The sequence below is a fragment of the Vicia villosa genome, linkage group LG2, assembly GCF_029867415.1.
Source record: "Vicia villosa cultivar HV-30 ecotype Madison, WI linkage group LG2, Vvil1.0, whole genome shotgun sequence".
Taxonomy (NCBI): Eukaryota; Viridiplantae; Streptophyta; class Magnoliopsida; order Fabales; family Fabaceae; genus Vicia; species Vicia villosa.
In genome coordinates, this window is record NC_081181.1 from 195,921,299 (window position 1) to 195,939,275 (window position 17,977).

Here is a 17,977-nt window from a genome sequence, read left to right on the forward strand (position 1 = left end):
AGCATAAGATAAGCAAAAGTAAAACATTGAACTTTATCTTAGAGAAGATGGATCGATCAAACATGCATGACAACTATTAATGAACAAAATCGTATGAACTTCACCAACTACTAAAATAGGAAAGCTCACAAAAAAAGACAAAGAAAGCAGAAAGATCTCTTTTGCAGGTCGCTAATGGAAGAAAAGGTCAAAATGACACTTCAAAGGCCTCTTATACACTATTCATCCACTAAGGATCATATGATCTGCTACGCACCAATGATTGAGATCTCCTCAAAAAGATGTTAAAAAACACTCAATTGTCCTAAGGAAAAGGAAACATTATTACTAGTGTAAGGACACATGTCAGTCGCTTCCAGCAAAACATTACCTATTACAAAAAGACATTTCAAGCATCTTGTCTTAAGGACAATGAAATCCTATCAAAGGCTTCCACTACCCCAAATTCAATGGCTGAGTAAAAGCACATAATATAAATCCTCGTCCCACAAAGCAGAAACAAATGCTTCAGGGGAAAATATTTTGGGCCGCCCACAAGGCCCAATAGTAAAGCAAAATGAATAAAACACAGAACATGTAGACTCTTTTTCCCTTTCCAAGAAAGGATTACACGTAAGAAATCCCTATTGTCCGTCAAGATCAATCTTACAGCAGACCATGACCCACCCCTCACTCCATGCTTTCATTTTCCAATCGGTTCCCTTTTTTAAGAAGGAAAACACACAATTTCTTTGATATTCAAATTCATTCTCATTTATGTAATACTTTTTACTCTCTTACAAACTTGAGCGTTAAAGTGATAACCTTGCAGGTCAGCCCCTCCTCCACCACATCAAAAGCTTATGACTCCCGCACCAAGCTCTGTCTCATAGTTTACCGATCAACCCTAGTTCCACCACAAAACAAAAATATTTTGAAAAACCATGTTTGACTGGAAACCCTAGCTGTCAAGATTGTGTACTAATGAGTTGAATACTATGTGTATTTTTTCTTTTGTTTGAGAGAAAACAAAATGACATGTCCGAGAAAGGTTATAAGTGTGTAATTGATCTGTTTATCACCATTGATTTCACACCTAGCTATTCACTTAGTCTCGCACGAAGTAACATAGAAAACTTCAAATTTATGCATAAAATGAATATTGTCTTATAATTATGAATTGATCATAATTTGTAACCCTTTGAATGTTATGGGTTAGGTGAATACAAATCTCAAAGAATCAAAATCCAAGCAACATGGAGCAATAGAACTAAAATTTAAACACCAAAGTTCATGCTAAATTCACTAGTCAAGCAACCCTTGATCAGCAAATTTGAAACTGAAAATTTACTTTGATAAACAAGGAAAATTCGTTAAGAGAATCATAACTCGCTTAAAGAATGAAACGTAGTTCAAAGAAAATTTTGAAAATGATTTTGGCGCGAAGAAAACTCAAATCCTTATTCGTCGAGTGAGCCATCCTTCGCCTAGGGAACAAAGACATAATTCCGAATTTATAAATAAAGAATTGGGTTGTAAGGTATTAGAATAGTTTTAGGTATTAGAATAGTTTTACTATGCATTACACCAATGAGAGAGAGAGCAAAAGAGATGCCAAAAACAAAGATATTAGATATTGGTGGGAGTAAAAGCAAATAAAACTTTTTAAAATGGCTAATTTGCAATTCCCACTATCTAAACCATAATCTAATCATCAAGAAACCCATATGTAAGCAATCCCTCCTTCGCCATGGCTGCTGCTACCACTAGCTTTGGAACTGCCTGGTGTCTAAGAAGAGCAACTCACGCTTTCGCACTCTCTCATCTCCGCACCAATGCCAACCTCGCTTTTCAAAGCACCCTTACCTCTCATATTCTCCCCCTTTCCAATTCTTCAGGTCTCTACTTTCTCCATCCATTTTTATTTTTTGCTGTCGTTCTATGTATGTTGATTCTGTTTGTTATTCCCATTATGTTCAATCATTCAAAAGGGTAGGTTTTTTTTTATAAATTGAATTGTAGGTATTGAAAAACGAAGGCCATGAAATTGTTTGAGCATCTTAACAAGGACCCAGCAGAGCCGTCTTATGTTTTTGGAGCCCCTGTATAGATTAATAGCAATTTAACCTTGACAAAACTAATAGAGGCCTTATATAACCACATTTTAAGACCCTATTTAGACAAGTTTAATTGTGACAAATTTTGGGCCCAGTGCGATAGCCTGTCTTGCACGTCCTCACAGGCGGCTCTACGACCTAGTTTCACATTGGTAATGCTATTGCTTTGTGTCATGCAGATTCAAGTGCAAGCAATGTAGTACAAGCTTCAAAAAGAGAAGTTGATGTACTGCTCAAGGGAGTTGGGGAGAAAAGTGTAGCAAATGAAGTGAAGCATGTTCTTGAGATGGTACTTTCTTGTTTTTCCCTAATCAATATGAATTTGATTGTCACAAACTTGCAGCTCGGTTTCTTCTCCATGTGAAAGTTTGATATTCATTACCTCTGTCAAAAATTGAAGTCTGGTTAGGCCTTTGAGCCATTATTATATCTCTGCATGCTATGTATGCTATAAAACATCATTTGATCCCTGACTTGGTGGTTATTGTCCATTCCATTTGATTTGTTATAGGCTAGACGAGCATCCTTAAAACGAGAGATTCTCCATACTAATTTTCTAACCCCTCCAGTGCTGAAGGAATCTATGCAAGTATTGGAGAAATTAGCAGATGTTAAAGCATTGGTGCAAGGGGGTTATCCACAGGTAATTATCATACAAGTGCTTTCCATTACCGTGATACATTAAAGTGCTTGCATTGTATCTCACGTAGACACATAACGTATATATTCTCTAGGCTGAACGATGCCGGATTTCTGTCGGACATCCAGATGAGTTGACAAGTGATCCAGATGTTATTTCGGCATTGAGGTAAATTTTGTCACCAAAAATACCAAATTCAGCGCAGCAATTATTGATCCTCCTACATACTTTTCTTAGTATTTACATCAAATTACTCTTTTCAGCATTACGGGGAACTTCCAGTTTGAACCTTGCTCTCATGGTGACTTCCTTGGTTCAATTCTCGGTACAGGAATCGCTAGGGAGAAACTTGGAGATATTATATTGCAGGTATTCTATATTTTCCCCCATTTATCCCACGAACTTTCTAGCTTAAACTTTACTATGTGCACAAAATTGTAGCAACATCAGAGTTCAATGATATTATTGTTTTCACTCATAGTATATTTTAAAACTTCGACTTTGTTGCGTTGGCTACCCAGGGAGAACAGGGTGCTCAGATGATTGTTGTACCAGAACTAGTTGAATTTCTTATGACAGCACTGGATAAGGTAACACTATTCACTTGCTGCTTTTAACAATTTCCTTTGATAAACATCTAATTATCAGAACAAAAAAAGTATTGTATAGTTGTATTAGTGTTGCTAATTAAGTTCTGATCGCATGCTTCTTTCTTATATTCAGGTTCGAAATGTTCCTGTAACTTGCACCAAGATACCATTAATTTCTCTTGATTATGAACCACCAAGGTGTTGTATCATATCGAACCTGGTCTCAAGTTAACATAATACTTAATTGTGTGATTCAGACTTCACAAATGTTGTTTATTGTGCAGAACGAAATCATTCAAAACTGTAGAAGCATCACTACGAGTTGATGCAGTAGCTAGCGCAGGATTTAAGATTTCACGTTCAAAGCTAGTTGACATGATCAGGTTCGCAATCCTCAGTTTATATATGATTTCTGTGGAATATTTGAGTTGTTGATAACTGTGATAAACATATCGTGATTATAGCAATGGTGATGTACGAATCAACTGGATCCCGATTACTTCCAAAGGAACCACAATCAAGAGTGGAGATCTTGTATCAGTTAGTGGAATGGGAAGATTAAAGGTAATAAATAACTTTGTAAAAGCTTAAAAGAAGGATCATCTGAATGAATTAGTTTTGATATAAACCAGTTCATTTTGGTTTCAGATAGGAGAAGTTAACACTACAAAGAAAGGAAAGTTTGCAGTGGAGCTCATTCGGTATTTGTAGAAAGTTTTTTTCATTGCTGCACAGAAAAAGTGTATGTACAAAAATATTGGTTAATAATTGGCAAATAGCTTTTGAAATTTCTAGTATGAGAATATTGAACTTCGAGTATGTTGTACAAGTAAAATGAGTTTGTGTGGGAAGGAGAAGGACAATTAGATTCATATTTAATGGGCTGCTATTCATAATGATCATTTAGAATCTATCAAACACGGATCACAAAACATGATACGACACAGATATTCTGACATTGATAATGTCAAAAATATAAGATGTAAACATAAGATAGTATATGACCTTCATTTATTCATATATTATTAAGAGGTAAAAAAATTATAATCAAAATTAATTTTTTTAATTTTTTATTGATTATATTGTTTCAATACATGTTTAAAATGTGTGTGAGATTTGTCTGAAAAAATATAAAGGTGTGCTGAAGCAAAGAATTTTTTTTTTTTGTTTGAACTCTTGTGTTGCCTCACATGTGATATGAGTGTCATACGAGTGTCAAACACTCATTAAAGGAATGTCGAAACAAATAAAAAAAATAATTTTTAGGAAATATTTGTTTGACTTTTTTTATATTTGAATGACTTTTTCAACTTGTGTCGTATGAGTGTCAAATAAGTGTCGGACACCAACGCGTGTACCGGACTTTCTATAATAGATTGAGTCATTGCGTTATTATCCTTATAGGTCTTAATGTTGGCAATTATTATAAAATTAGTAGTATTATAAACTCTTCATAGTCATAATCTATTTCCTTGTATTTTAGTTAATTTGAGTTTACTCTTCCCTAATTTTGCTGTTGTTGAAAAACTAGTAAAACATGAGTGTTATATAACTGATAAAGTATATAATCAACATTTGATTTTTTTTGAAGTTATCGAAATATTTATAACTAACTAATTTGTGATTGTAAGTGGGTAAGGGATTATGAGAATTTTAATAAATGAAAATAGCTAGTCTATTTTTTTAAATCCAAATATACTATTTGACTTTAGGATTAAGCACATGTTTGGTTTTACGGTAAAAAGAATTGTTTTTGAATAAATTGATTAAGTAAAAAAATTTGTATATGACTTTAGGAGTAAGCGTGTTTGTAACGTTGTAATAATAATTGATATGATTGAACATGAATGTTATCTTGGATGCATTCACGAGATCCATTTTAATCTGGTTGTATCCCGAGAAGGCGTCCAAGAAATTTAGTGTTTTGGAGTCTGAAGATCCTTCAATTAGACGATCTATATTGGGTAGAGGGTACAAATCGTTAGGATACACACTGTTAAGGTCAGTGAAGTATATGCACATATGCCATTTGTTCGATGCATTCCTCAGTAAAACTACGTTAGCAAGTCAAGATGAGTTATTTACTTCTGTTATGAGACCGGGGCCTGTCAACTTTTGTACTTTCTCAACAATACCCGATTTTCTCTTCGCCAACCTTGCACATCCTTCGAGACACTGACTTGACAACGAGATCAATGGCAAGACGATGACCCATTACACAAGTATCTATGTTTGCATATTTGAGGGCACCTAGGAGAACGAGTTGATGCTCCCCCTAAACAGAACGACTAGCTCTTCTTCTTCCTCTTCTTCTTCTTCAGATTTAGAGAGACAGGTGCCTAGCTTGGTGACTTGGTAGTCCGGTGGACCAATCTGGACCTCTTTTAAGTATTTTGTTAGGGGTGAGTATTCTGTTCTCTGTCCTCAATTTAGGGTTCCAGCCTGCTACATCAGTGTTTAGACGCGCAAGCAAACAATTAGATATTCCTCATGAGCAGGGCGACTAACTCCTCTTCTTAAGATTCAGGCATTGAGGTGCCTACCTCGGTGACTTGGTGGTCTAAGAGATCAATCTGGACCTCTTTTAAGGCTTTTATTGGGGCGAGTCTTTCATTCTCTGTCCCCAATCTAAGATCCTAGCCTGCTACATCGGTGTCTAGTGCATCTAAGTGAGTCGAAATGCCCATGGAGACAAACTCTCTTCTCACTTCGAGGTTGCTTTGATAGCATTCCTGGGCGATCTCCCAATCCCTTAGAACTATACCAATTCGTCCATTAAGTAATTGGAATTTATGGCTAAAGTGAAGGGTCGACAGGACTTTCCCTAGCAAGTTAAGGGCGGAGTCTTCCCATGATGACATTGTAAGGAGACAAGACATCGACCACGAGGTATATCATTTAGATCATTTTGGCGTTTGCCCCTGACCCGAATGTCGTTTTGAAAGTTACACTGCCCTTTACATACACATGTTCGTCAGACAAGCCAACCACAGTTTCTTGGAATTCTATAATGTTATTGGGGTCAAATCGAAACGTTTGATAGGTGTCTAGAACAAGACATCTGCTGAGCTGTCAGGGTCGATCAACACTCGATTCACATCACAATTATTGAAACATGACGAACACAAGGTCGTTGTTGGGGGAAGAACACCAATAACGTCTTCATTCGAGAAGGTAATTTTGGATTCTCGTTCTCTCCCCGAGATTCTTCCAGGGTCAATAGGTACGATGTTTGTCATAAAACCTATTGGGCGTACTTTCTTTGACAGGAACTAAATTCTCCCTCGCCGGTAAAACCTCCGGCAAAGGTGTTTACGTTGATCTTGGAACTTTGCTTAAACATCTTCGTGGGAACACGATGAAAGAAACAATAAGTATTGATGATTGTGGCCCATGACAGTTTTACCAGACTTCCAATGGGGGCCAATTGTACGTGAAAACCCTAATGATTAAAGGCTATTAGAGACTTTAGAATATGTTATAAGGTACTGGTTGAGAGCTAGTATACGTTTTGAGGTGAGAAACTCTGTGTAAGTAATTTCTGCGTGATTATCAGATTTGACCCCTCATTTAAATGTGTTTGGAAAGCCTCATTCTTTAAGCTAATATTTAAAAAGTTATCATTAAATATTCTTTTGATCTCATTGAACTACTTTTGTTTTAGTTTTGTTCGGCTACTATCTATGTTAGTTTTGATTGATTTGGTTATGTTTGATATGATTTGAAAATTCAATAGTGCTTAGTGACAAGTAATTTAAAGAGGATTAAAACAAATTCTGTATGTCATATTACCCTATGATTAGTGTGTACCTGAATCTCATTCTCACATTGCAATACAATATTAAATGAGTTTGTATATCATTTCAAAAGGTAATTTTGAGAATGAATACGGCTACACACATTGTAAATCTACTAGTATGAAAAGCTAAGTAATGTGAAACTCTAAAATATATCTTTCACAAAGTTGATAAAAGACTAATTTCTACAATATATGTTTATAAAGTTGTTTATTGTAATTGTTAAATAAATTTAACATTGTACATAGTGAAAGGAAAGTTTACAATTGCTAGAAAATATTTTTTTATGGAGCATAAAGTCAACTAGTATCGTGGATGCATGTCTACATAATATGTATGGTATGCATGGTTCAAGTCACAAAATGACCCAACCAAAAGTGACAAATATGAAATATTGAAATTAGGAAATTCTCAATTTCATTGAACCCAAAAAAAAAGTCTTCATAACTTTTGAGAAACAAAACTCTAATGAAAAAGAACAAAGTACATAAACAAATTCCAAATCAAGAACTTTTGAAAATCAAATAATAGTCTTTGAACTTCAATTTATTCAAAAGAAATCCAACCAAAATCCCAAATAATTAAATAAACCCTTAAATTCTAATAGTTTCACAAAATTTCATGCATACCCACAAAACCCAACCCTACAACGAATCCCACGTTTACACTTCTTGTTACACTTTCCACAATTATTAACATTATACAAAACGTTAGTACAAACTCCACCACAACAACGTTCTCCTTGCTTGCACTTTTTCCCACATTTACCACAATGATTCATATCTCCAACAATATTAACACATTTTTTCTTGCAACATAGTAACAACTCTGTCCCTTTATTTGCCAATATCCCATTACAAATATTCTTACCAATAGGGTTGCAATGTGCACCTTTCTTTATTGTAGTTGCCAGGAATATGCTTCTTGATTTGTATTGAGGAAATGGTAGTGAGGATGATGTTTGGTAGTGAAGAGATAAAAAAGTTATGAGAAGAGAAAGAATAGTTGTGAGCTTGAAAAGGGTTTTGGCCATTGTTTTCAATGTTAACTTTGTGGATGCCAATGGTAAAGGTTGTGTTAGGCATTTAGGATGTTTTAAACACTAGAGTTTATGATAAAATATTTCATGTTGCATAATACTATTTTGTTTATATTACACCACTTGATCTTGATTCTCTAATACTCTGGCATCTTTTTTACTTGACTAATTCAGCTTTATTTATTTTTTTATGTGCTACAAACTGCAAGCTTTTGCCTTTTTGATGCTATGCTGTCTCTTGTTAGTTGATTATGATTAATGAAAATCAATTTATAGATCATGCCCCCATTACATGTTCACATAAGTATCTATAAGTCTGCTTTAATTTATTCTGAGATTCTAAATTCAAATATATACTTGAGAATTGAGAATGCGACGAAGTTAAATTTTATTAGAGAAAACTTTGCTACTCAATTTATAGGTCATACACAATTACCTGTTCAAATAAGTATTTATAAGTTTTTTAAATATAATCAGAGATTCATAATTTAAATTTAATTTTGAGAATGCAATAAAGATAAATTTTTTGAGAATTTTTTTTCTATTCATTATAAATAATCCTTTTCGGTTTGATAAATTAATCTATGTAATTACACGTTTCAATTTATATAATTTTATTATATATTATATAACTATTTTTTTTTATCTTGTAAACGCAAAAATATATAGCTCAAATTTGATCTCTAAATAGAACAACATTTAGTTAGAATTTAGTTATGCAGATTGATTCTAAATTAAAATGTAGAGTATTTTTCTTGAAAAACAGATTTTTTTTATAAGTCGTTAATTTATAAATATAAATAATTTACTTACATTAATATATAAATATAAACAAAATCTTATGGTTAAGAATTGAACTCTAAATCTGTAATTTATCTCATTTAACCCAGAAAAAAATACATAGAATGAAAAAAACGTAATTTTTCACTGTCAACCAATCAACAACGTATATTCGGTCAAATCACATTTATATTTTAGAATTACATTGATGACATAACAAATTGATGATTTTTATTGGAAAACAATGTAAAATTATTTTACAGTCAGTCAGTGTACTACCTTTAATCTCTTTAACACAACTAACACAATATTTATACCTATTTAATACAACTAACACATATAAATTGAACTATTTCACCATCTAAAACCTAAGCCTGAGGGTAATTTAAAAAATAAATAGTTTAATACTTCATTTATTTAAGTAAAATCTTGTAGTATTATATATTTTATTAAAAAAAGATATTTCAAATTTTCTTTTTAAAAAAATTTTAAATAAAAAATAAGTTTAAATAATTTTTCATAAAATTTATTTTTGATATTTCATCATTTTCGCTTTGATTATTTTTTTATATCAAAATTTTTAGAAGTCATTTAAATATTTTTTCATAAAATAATTATTTAATTTGGACCATGTTTCACTAACATTTAATAATAAATATTTATTTTATTACATATTAATTAATTTTTTTTAATTTCTATAAAATAAACTTGAAATAATTTTTACTATTTTTAAATATTTTTATAAAAAGTATTTTAAAATTACAAAAAAATATTGTTTTTTTAAATCTATAACAAATAGACTCTAAAAAGAATTTCCTCTAGAATTAAAAGTCAAAACCAAAATACATTTTTTTTTTAAAATATTATATTCTAATGAAAGTATCTGCTAGACAGTTTGACTTTATCAAATTAAATTAAATTATCATGTAACAAGTTTTTAATTAGCTAGTTAGCCAAAACACCTCATTAAGTTTCACTTTTTCAACTTAAAGAGCTGTAATAATATATATCTCTGAGCATGCAAATACAGATATATTATAGTATCCGCCATCTTTATTAATTCAAATTAAAAAAAAAATGTATAAAAAATTATCAATGTATGTATGTAAAGATTGAAAAAAAAAATCAAAAGAGAAGGACATTTTAATTCAAGGTCCACGCGTTATAGAAAATTGGCCAGCATGTAGCAGTTATTTGTCAACTTTTTATTTTGTTTATTTAGAGATATTTGTCAAATAGAATTGAATTATATATATAATATGAATTTGAAGTCAGCCTGCCAATTTTCATCGTGACCAACGAGTAAGAAATCTGTGCCTACTCACGGATAACGGGGACAAATGGCCATGTCTATCCCGTTTAGATCCGTTTTATAAAAATTCGTAAAAAATAGAATGGAGCAGTCATAGTTGAGGATACGGGCATAATACCTTGACCCAACCCACAAAAAAGTGAGCGTGGGGCGGAAAATACCCGCGAGCTTTGTACTTTTTAGGTCTAAAAACGAAAAAATTTAGGTAAATGTCCGTGCCTGCAAAAATCCGCAAGGCATGCTTATTAGAGATTGCGAGCCTAAAATCCTGGTCCGCCCTGCAAAAATATACAGACAAAACGAATATGTCTTATTGGATCCGTTTTGTCAACCTTACACACGAGTGTATGAGGGGATCATGTGATACAATATATATTTTTATTCAAAATGAAATAGATAGAAATTATAGTTCCAACAATATATTCAAGTTATCTTCATACATGATTATTATTTTTTATTAAATGTTCATAAAAATTTATGACATTATAAAAAAACATAAAAAATATACAAATGTGGTTGGCAAAGAAAATCAAGTGCATATACATATTTGAATAAATAAACTATTAAGTTGTATACATATTATAGTAGTTAACACATATGCAGTATTATATTGCATTGAAATAAATATAAAAGTTAATAAAATAAGTAATTAGACATTATAAATAGAAAAATTGTTTGAAAAAAGAAATTTAGTAATGAGAAGTTCAAAAGTTTGGCCCATAGTATTGAAGATGTTATGAGCTCGCTCGCCCGAGTCAGGACGTCTTATGATGTACCAAACTTTGATGCTGATAGTAGCGACAAAGATCCTAAACCAGGTGTTGGTGGGAGTGATTTCAACTTTGAATTAGATAAAGATTTCAAGTGGGAAAATGTGATAGGTTTACGAACTACTTCAAGCAAAAAAGTTTTGGTAAGAAATGCTATTTAGTTTCTCAACAGTTTCAAACAAACTATATTTAGCATATATTAACGTTATTTTGATGTTATTTGATGCAACATTTTTCAAAGTTTGTGGCAGGGATACCCAAAGCCAATCTGAACCCATTTGGGATGGGTTGGGTTTTAATCTTCATCCCCAATAGCGGGAAACGAGAATTGTTTGGGTATTCGAGTTTGGATTTAGGTGAAGTAAAAACCATATTCGACCCGCGATTACTGCGAGGTTCCATGGTTTTGAGAGATGGCCCCACGATTACTGCGAGGTTTCGCTTCTCGTGGTGAATGACCTTGAGACGGGTGCACATTCTACTACTGCGCCAAATTGTAAAAGTCTGGAAGAAGTTTGTTAGCTCCCTGCATGTCTAGACTGACTTGGATTTATCGGAGGCTTTGGGGGTTTGACCTTGAAGTAGTTTTAGGAGAGGTTGGAAGATACGTTAGATCTATAAATTGCTCTGACTAATAGGGTTGGGATTGCAGTCTGAGGGGATGAAATCTTACTCTATTAAATCCTACTGTGAAAATCAGCGAGTGAGAGAAAACGAAGATAAATTAGGGGTTGTTTATCTTGACCAATTAAGATCAATTTTTTTGGTATGTTTATGTCTCTTGTAAGAACTCATTGAGAGTGAACTATAGAGTTGCTCTCTGTAACACCCCAAAATTAGATTTAATTATTTAATTGAATTGGTGTGAACATATGAGTCTAAGGTGATTATTGTGATTTATCGATGAGATTATGTGATGTTTTGATGAATATGATGTGTTGGGATGAAGTGTTGGGTTAGGACGAATTAAGAGGATTATTTATAATAATCGAAGTTAATAATTATAGTTAGAATGGTTAGTTATATAATTAAATAGAGTTTCTAATTATGAATTATTATTTAATTAAATAAATAGTATAAGGATGGAATAAATAATTAGGAGAAGTAAGTGAGGGCATAATAGGAAGATCATATTAGGGGTCCTAAGGCCAACTAAGTAAAAAATGGAAGAGTGAAAGAAATATTCATTCGCTCTTGAAAACTTGGGAGAGGCATGAAGGAAAGAGAGCTAAGGCAAGAAGAGGAGAAAGGAGAACCAACTGTAGAATGTGGGAAGAGAATCACAGCTAGCTATAATCTAAGGTAAGGGGAGCTATCGTAATTCTTATAATTGATCTAAGATTTAGATAATTGTAGGTTGGGTTTGTGTTTTGGGTTTTTGTGATGAATTAATGTTTGTGATGAAGCTATGATGATTGATGCTTGGAATGTATTGTTAATATGATATATGATGTTGATGATTGATGAATTGCTGAATAATAATATGATTTAGAGTCAAATTCATCATTCCATGGATTTGAAGGACTAGGGTTTTGATGATGAATCTTGGACTTATGTTGATTAATTGTATTTTGACGTTTATAATGGATAATATATGTTAGAACTAGGTTAATAAACCTTAAATCGCAGGAAAATACTGATTCAAATGTGTTTCGGGGTTAAAACCTCAGACAGGTATGATGCAGGTTGCGCTGGGTTTTTTGTAGAAATCGCAGATCCCGCTTAGCACGGTGAATCGCGCTTAGCGCAGTTGTGTTTATGAAACACGGGTCAAGGCAGAATGTAACGCGATTAGTGCAGGTAGGGGGCCGCTTAGCGCGATAGTCTGGGACGAAAAATATTATTTTTGAAAGATAGTTTTAGACTATGGAAGCTTATATTTTATGTTTATTGACATGTTTTGATGGGTTTAGAGGGCTATTTGTGGATGATATGAACCTTGTTTGTATGACTTTATGTATGTCTTTACCTATGTGCATGTTTGATTTAGAGTTGTGGTTATGATGACTTATAACATGAAGAATGTGAAGCATGTGTCGTAGTGATGTTTGTGTAATTGAGATTATTGTATGATACGATGAGTAAGTGAATGATGATGCATTTTGATTAGCCGTGTTCGTTGATTATTATGACATTGTGCATCCTACATTCATAGCATATGTTAGGACATTGGTCCAGTGATGTTGCAGAACAATTGGTCCAGTGATGGCCTCAATCCCATGGTGCAGATTGGGTGCAATATTGTGAAGTGCTCTGGTTCCAAGCGGGAACCGATCTTATTGATGGGGATCTTTGGAGAACGATGACTGAATCATCAGTGAAGTTTGATACCACACGCATGAGTTTAATGATGTTGCATTGCATTGTTGCATATTGTTGATGGTGTGATGCTTTGACTATCCGTGAGTAAATGAGAATTAGATGATGATTATGATATATGATGATATTGTGAGTAGATGACGATGTGAAGGTGTGAGGAAATATGTGAAGCATTAGGATTCACATGTATCAGTATATATGTGATTGTTGATACTTGTTATATAACTACTATATTTATTCCTTATATCTTTTATAATGAATATGAATTACTCACCTCTTTCTGTTTGAATGTTATCTCCGCGTGGGTAACGCGCAGATAATCAGGAATAGTTCGTTGAAGCTTAGAGGATAGCTTTGTGGAGTCTTTTAGCGTGTTACTTTGAATAAAGAGGGTTTTTCTCTAATACGTAATATCGGGGTTGGGATCGTTTGTTTTGAAACTGTTATGTTCTTTTATTTTATTTATTTTGATGTGATGAGTTACCTTTCATGGTATTGGATTGTTTTGGTTTATGATTAATAAATAATGAAGTATGAAGGAGTTTTTGGGAGTATTTTGAATGAAGATATTTTGAACTATGAATTCCACTGCGATGAGTTGTATTCTTTTATGGTGTTAAAGAAATATTGTTTTAAATAATTTTGAGAACCCGTGTTACGGAGCAGGACTTGTTACATTGAAGAATTTATGAAGGTGGCACCGTTGATGGATGTTATAATTGATTTAATTCGTATTATATTGCGACTATTGTATGTGAGTTTAGAAGAGTGTTACTCTCTCTCTCTCTCTCACCCCTCTCTCTCTCTCTCTCTCTCTCTCTCTCTCTCTCTCTCTCTCTCCCCCCTCTCTCTCTCTCCCTCCCTCCCTCCCTCCCTCCCTCCCTCCCTCCCTCCCTCCCTCCCTCTCTCTCTCTCTCTCTCTCTCTCTCTCTCTCTCTCTCTCTCTCTCTCTCTCTCTCTCTCTCTCTCTCTCTCTCTCTCTCTCTCTCTCTCTCTCTCTCTCTCTCTCTCTCTCTGTGTGTGTGTGTGTGTGTATGATAAATGCGTCAGTAAATAATGATGAATTAATTTAAGAACAATAAGATTAAAAAAACAAAAAAAGATAAAAACAGAACAACATAACTTCAATAAATTTTGTGTTAGAAATTTCCTTATTTTTTTATCTTTTAAATGTTACCACTTGATCCATGGCGCTCCCATGTGACTTCTTCTCTTTACTCTCTTCTTGATTCTTACATTTGTAACCAATACTCTATGGTGGGTAGTCAAGCTCTCTCTCGTAATAACTTTACAATCCAAACAAATCATTCTATATGATTTTTTAATAAGAAAGAGATCTATTTGAGAGCATGTCACTCCACTTTTATATGTGATAAGATGTTCGTCTATTTTCCTAAACTAGGTATTTGTTATAGTAAAATCCAAAGCTGACGAAAATTATAAGATGGATTTACCATCTGTATTACCCCCCTAAACTATACCCTCATACACGCTCTCAAAACCTCTTGCTACGCTCCTTACATGTCCATTTAGACCCCCTCTTAGAAAAAGCTTATCTCCTTGGGGTATATTCTGAAGTAAGTCTGTTAAACCCTCCCAAAACTTTATTTTAAGGTGTTTTGCTAATCCAGTCTGAGGTGCTTAAGCACTAATAACATTAAAGGTGTCTTGTTCTACTACAAATTTCAAGGTTATAATTTGATCTCCTACTTTTTTTCACATCCAGAATATCATTCTTCCACTCCATGTCCATAATAATTCCCAACTCATCTCTCAATCTAACTTTTTCGGTGTACCAAAGCTTAAATCCCAATAAAAAAATCAAAATTGTTTACAAATAAAATAAAATGACTCATTTCGTGAATGAACTATAATACAAACAAAAACTACAATTTAGCCTCAATTGAAATTTAAATGTGACTATTTTTTTGTGGTTTCCCGCAACTAGAGGTGTTTGCGCAGCGGTTAGGACGGTTTTGACGAAAAAAATCATCCGAACCGCAAGATAAAAAAAATCATTTGAACCTACTTATCTTTTGCATGTCTCATCTTTTAAGTAGTATTTTAAAGTAAATCTAGCCTTTTTAAATAATTTTTTTAAATAATTTAGGATCAATTGACTAGTTAAAGAAGAAATAAATGATTATCTATAAGAACAATAAGATTAGAAGAGAAAAAAAAAAAGAACAATAAATTAAAAACGAAATAATGAAACTTCAGTAGAAGAAAACTTCAGTAGATGAAGAGAATGAAAGACAAAACAAAAACAAAATAAAGCAAATAAAATCAAAGTTGATTAAATAACAGCAAGCTACATATTTGGCTTCCATAAATCCAGTAAGCTTGTTTTATTTCTTGAAGAAACAAATTTCTTAAAATTTGGTAAACACTTCCTATACATGATATAATCATATATAACTATTTATATCCCAAAAATACAAATGTATAATATATAGTTTATTGACTCTTATACCTTATAATATTCAATTATCTTCATTTTATGCATACCCACAAAACCCATTCCCACACGGTTCACCAGATGAACACTCCTTCTTACACTTTCCACAATGATGGACATTTGCCAAAACATTGGTACATACTCCATTGCAACATCTCTCACCTTGCTTGCATTTGTGACCACACACATTACAATTGTTCTTGTCGCTTAAAACATTGCGACAATGTTTCTTGCAACAAAAAAGCAAATCTTTTCCCTTGTTTGCTTTAACTCCATTGCATATATTATTAGTCTCTCGATTACAATGTGTTCCTTTCTTTATTATGCTTGCCAAGAATCTACTTCTTGATGATCCATGATGTTGTAAGGGAGTGTCCACAATGTAGAACTCTTGCTCCTCTTCATCTTCATCTTCTACTATGTCATGGTGATTTTTATCATCATCATCATTTGATGAAACAAACAAGGATAGAGAGATGAGTATAGAGAGAATTATTGTGAGCTTTAGGATTTTGTTGGCCATGTTAATTCTCTCTCAAACTCAATATATGGTGAATTATTGCGAGTGTGTGTGTGTGATAGTTATGGGGAAATTTTTGTGGAATTTAAACTAGAGTTTATCGAGAAATGCTCCATGATTTTAGGGGAAATTTTGTTGCTTGCAAATGCAAGGTTGAATGAGAGAGTGCAATTTAACGAAATTCTTGGTTTGAGCATAATATTAAGTAATGTACAAGCATATTTGCATGATTCGATGTTCCAAGTTTTCGATTAAATATTGTAATAATTAGCAAAAGTTAACTTGTTTTGAAGATGGTTTAAGAAAGCTTCCAAGTTCATAAATATTTATGGTTTTTAAAAAATAAATAATTAAAGTTAACGCGAGTGTTCCGTAGCAAGACCAGAAATAAAGAGGATTGAGCGAGCTACGACAAAGCGAAGCTTCATGAGGACTATAGTGACGAGAAACTGTGGATCGGAGGTTGCAATAATGATGTTTCTTGAATCAGAGGTGTTGATCTTGAATCAACATCGTTAAAAATTTTCGATTCGACGAATCAAGGGGATACCTGCATGGTTAGCACCCCAATGTCCGAAGTTAGTTTACCTTTGGCCAGCACAGAACAGTTGTCCCGAGGACTCGTCAGGTACTCTAGATGTTGAAGGAGTCTTTTAGTAACTGTGACTGGCCCTTTGAGAATTGATGTCTAAGCGTCGAAAAACATGTGTTGCTTTGGTTTTGTCAAAGAGGAATGAGGAATGTGAGGATTAAATGCGGTCCCATCATTGAAACATTTCGCCACTTTCCTCTTGATGTGTAACCTGAAAAGGTATAGGGTGACGTGATGCAACTTACAATGCACTTGAGTATATACTTGAGTTTGGTTGTGTTCCTAAGATGAAATCTGACCATTGATCCGCACTTGCTTCTTGCTTTTAATCTAATCAGCTTAATTTCCTTTGTATATATAAGGATAGAAAGAGAATGTGAAGAAACTTTTTCGCCATCTTGCAAACTGAGTTTCTCTTGTCTCCTTGAGTCTTTCGCTCTTTTTAAGAGCATTTTCTTAGGAGTAACTGTCGTTACACCTTTAAAGCTTCAGTGTTTTGACTTTCGACCTTCTTTTTGCTTTATCACTTTTGACCTTAAGGGTATGTTTGAATTGATGGAATAGGATGGAATGAAGCGGAGTGGAATGAAATAAATTTATGTTCTATCTTTTGGATCGGTTAAAAACGGATGGAATGGAGTGGTATCGGATGGAATGCATTCCATCACATTGCATCACTTTCCGCCATTTTTTGTACCCTCCGATTTGGGCGGAATGAAAAAATTACTCTATTCCATCATGAAGTATCCAAACAATGGAATGACGTATTTATTCCATTCCACTCCGTTCCGCTCTATTCCATCCCGCTCCGCTCCATTCCGCTCCGTTTTTTTATTGTATCCAAACATAGCCTAAATTTTTAGGTACCATTTCTCCCCTTCAACTTTTCATTCCAACATTTATTGTATTTTCATTACTATGAACGATAACCCTATTATTATCGAGAGTGATTAAGATGATATTATTTCTTCTTCTTTGAGAAAGGGAATAGAGTCTCAATTGCACTCCTTTTCCTCTGCTAGTGGGGATTTTAAATCAGAAATTATCCCTTTGACTAGTAATTC

The 17,977-nt window shown here is 33.4% G+C and overlaps 2 protein-coding genes across 2 annotated transcripts; one reads left to right on the forward strand and one right to left on the reverse strand.

The window, feature by feature from the left end:
- The first annotated feature begins 1,640 nt into the window (after window positions 1-1,640).
- LOC131647835 (uncharacterized) lies at window positions 1,641-4,235 on the forward strand. The gene is made up of 10 exons (XM_058917658.1): window positions 1,641-1,877; window positions 2,276-2,385; window positions 2,608-2,739; window positions 2,831-2,904; window positions 3,000-3,105; window positions 3,258-3,326; window positions 3,460-3,524; window positions 3,611-3,709; window positions 3,791-3,890; window positions 3,975-4,235. Exons 1-10 carry the CDS (start codon window positions 1,730-1,732, stop codon window positions 4,035-4,037), a joined length of 966 nt encoding a protein of 321 aa, XP_058773641.1. The 5' UTR covers window positions 1,641-1,729; the 3' UTR covers window positions 4,038-4,235.
- Window positions 4,236-15,672: 11,437 nt separating this feature from the next.
- On the reverse strand, window positions 15,673-16,360 carry LOC131647836 (protein GRIM REAPER-like). The gene has a single exon (XM_058917659.1). The coding sequence runs from the start codon at window positions 16,322-16,324 to the stop codon at window positions 15,842-15,844; it is 483 nt and encodes a 160-aa protein (XP_058773642.1). The 5' UTR covers window positions 16,325-16,360; the 3' UTR covers window positions 15,673-15,841.
- Between the last annotated feature and the right edge of the window lie 1,617 nt (window positions 16,361-17,977).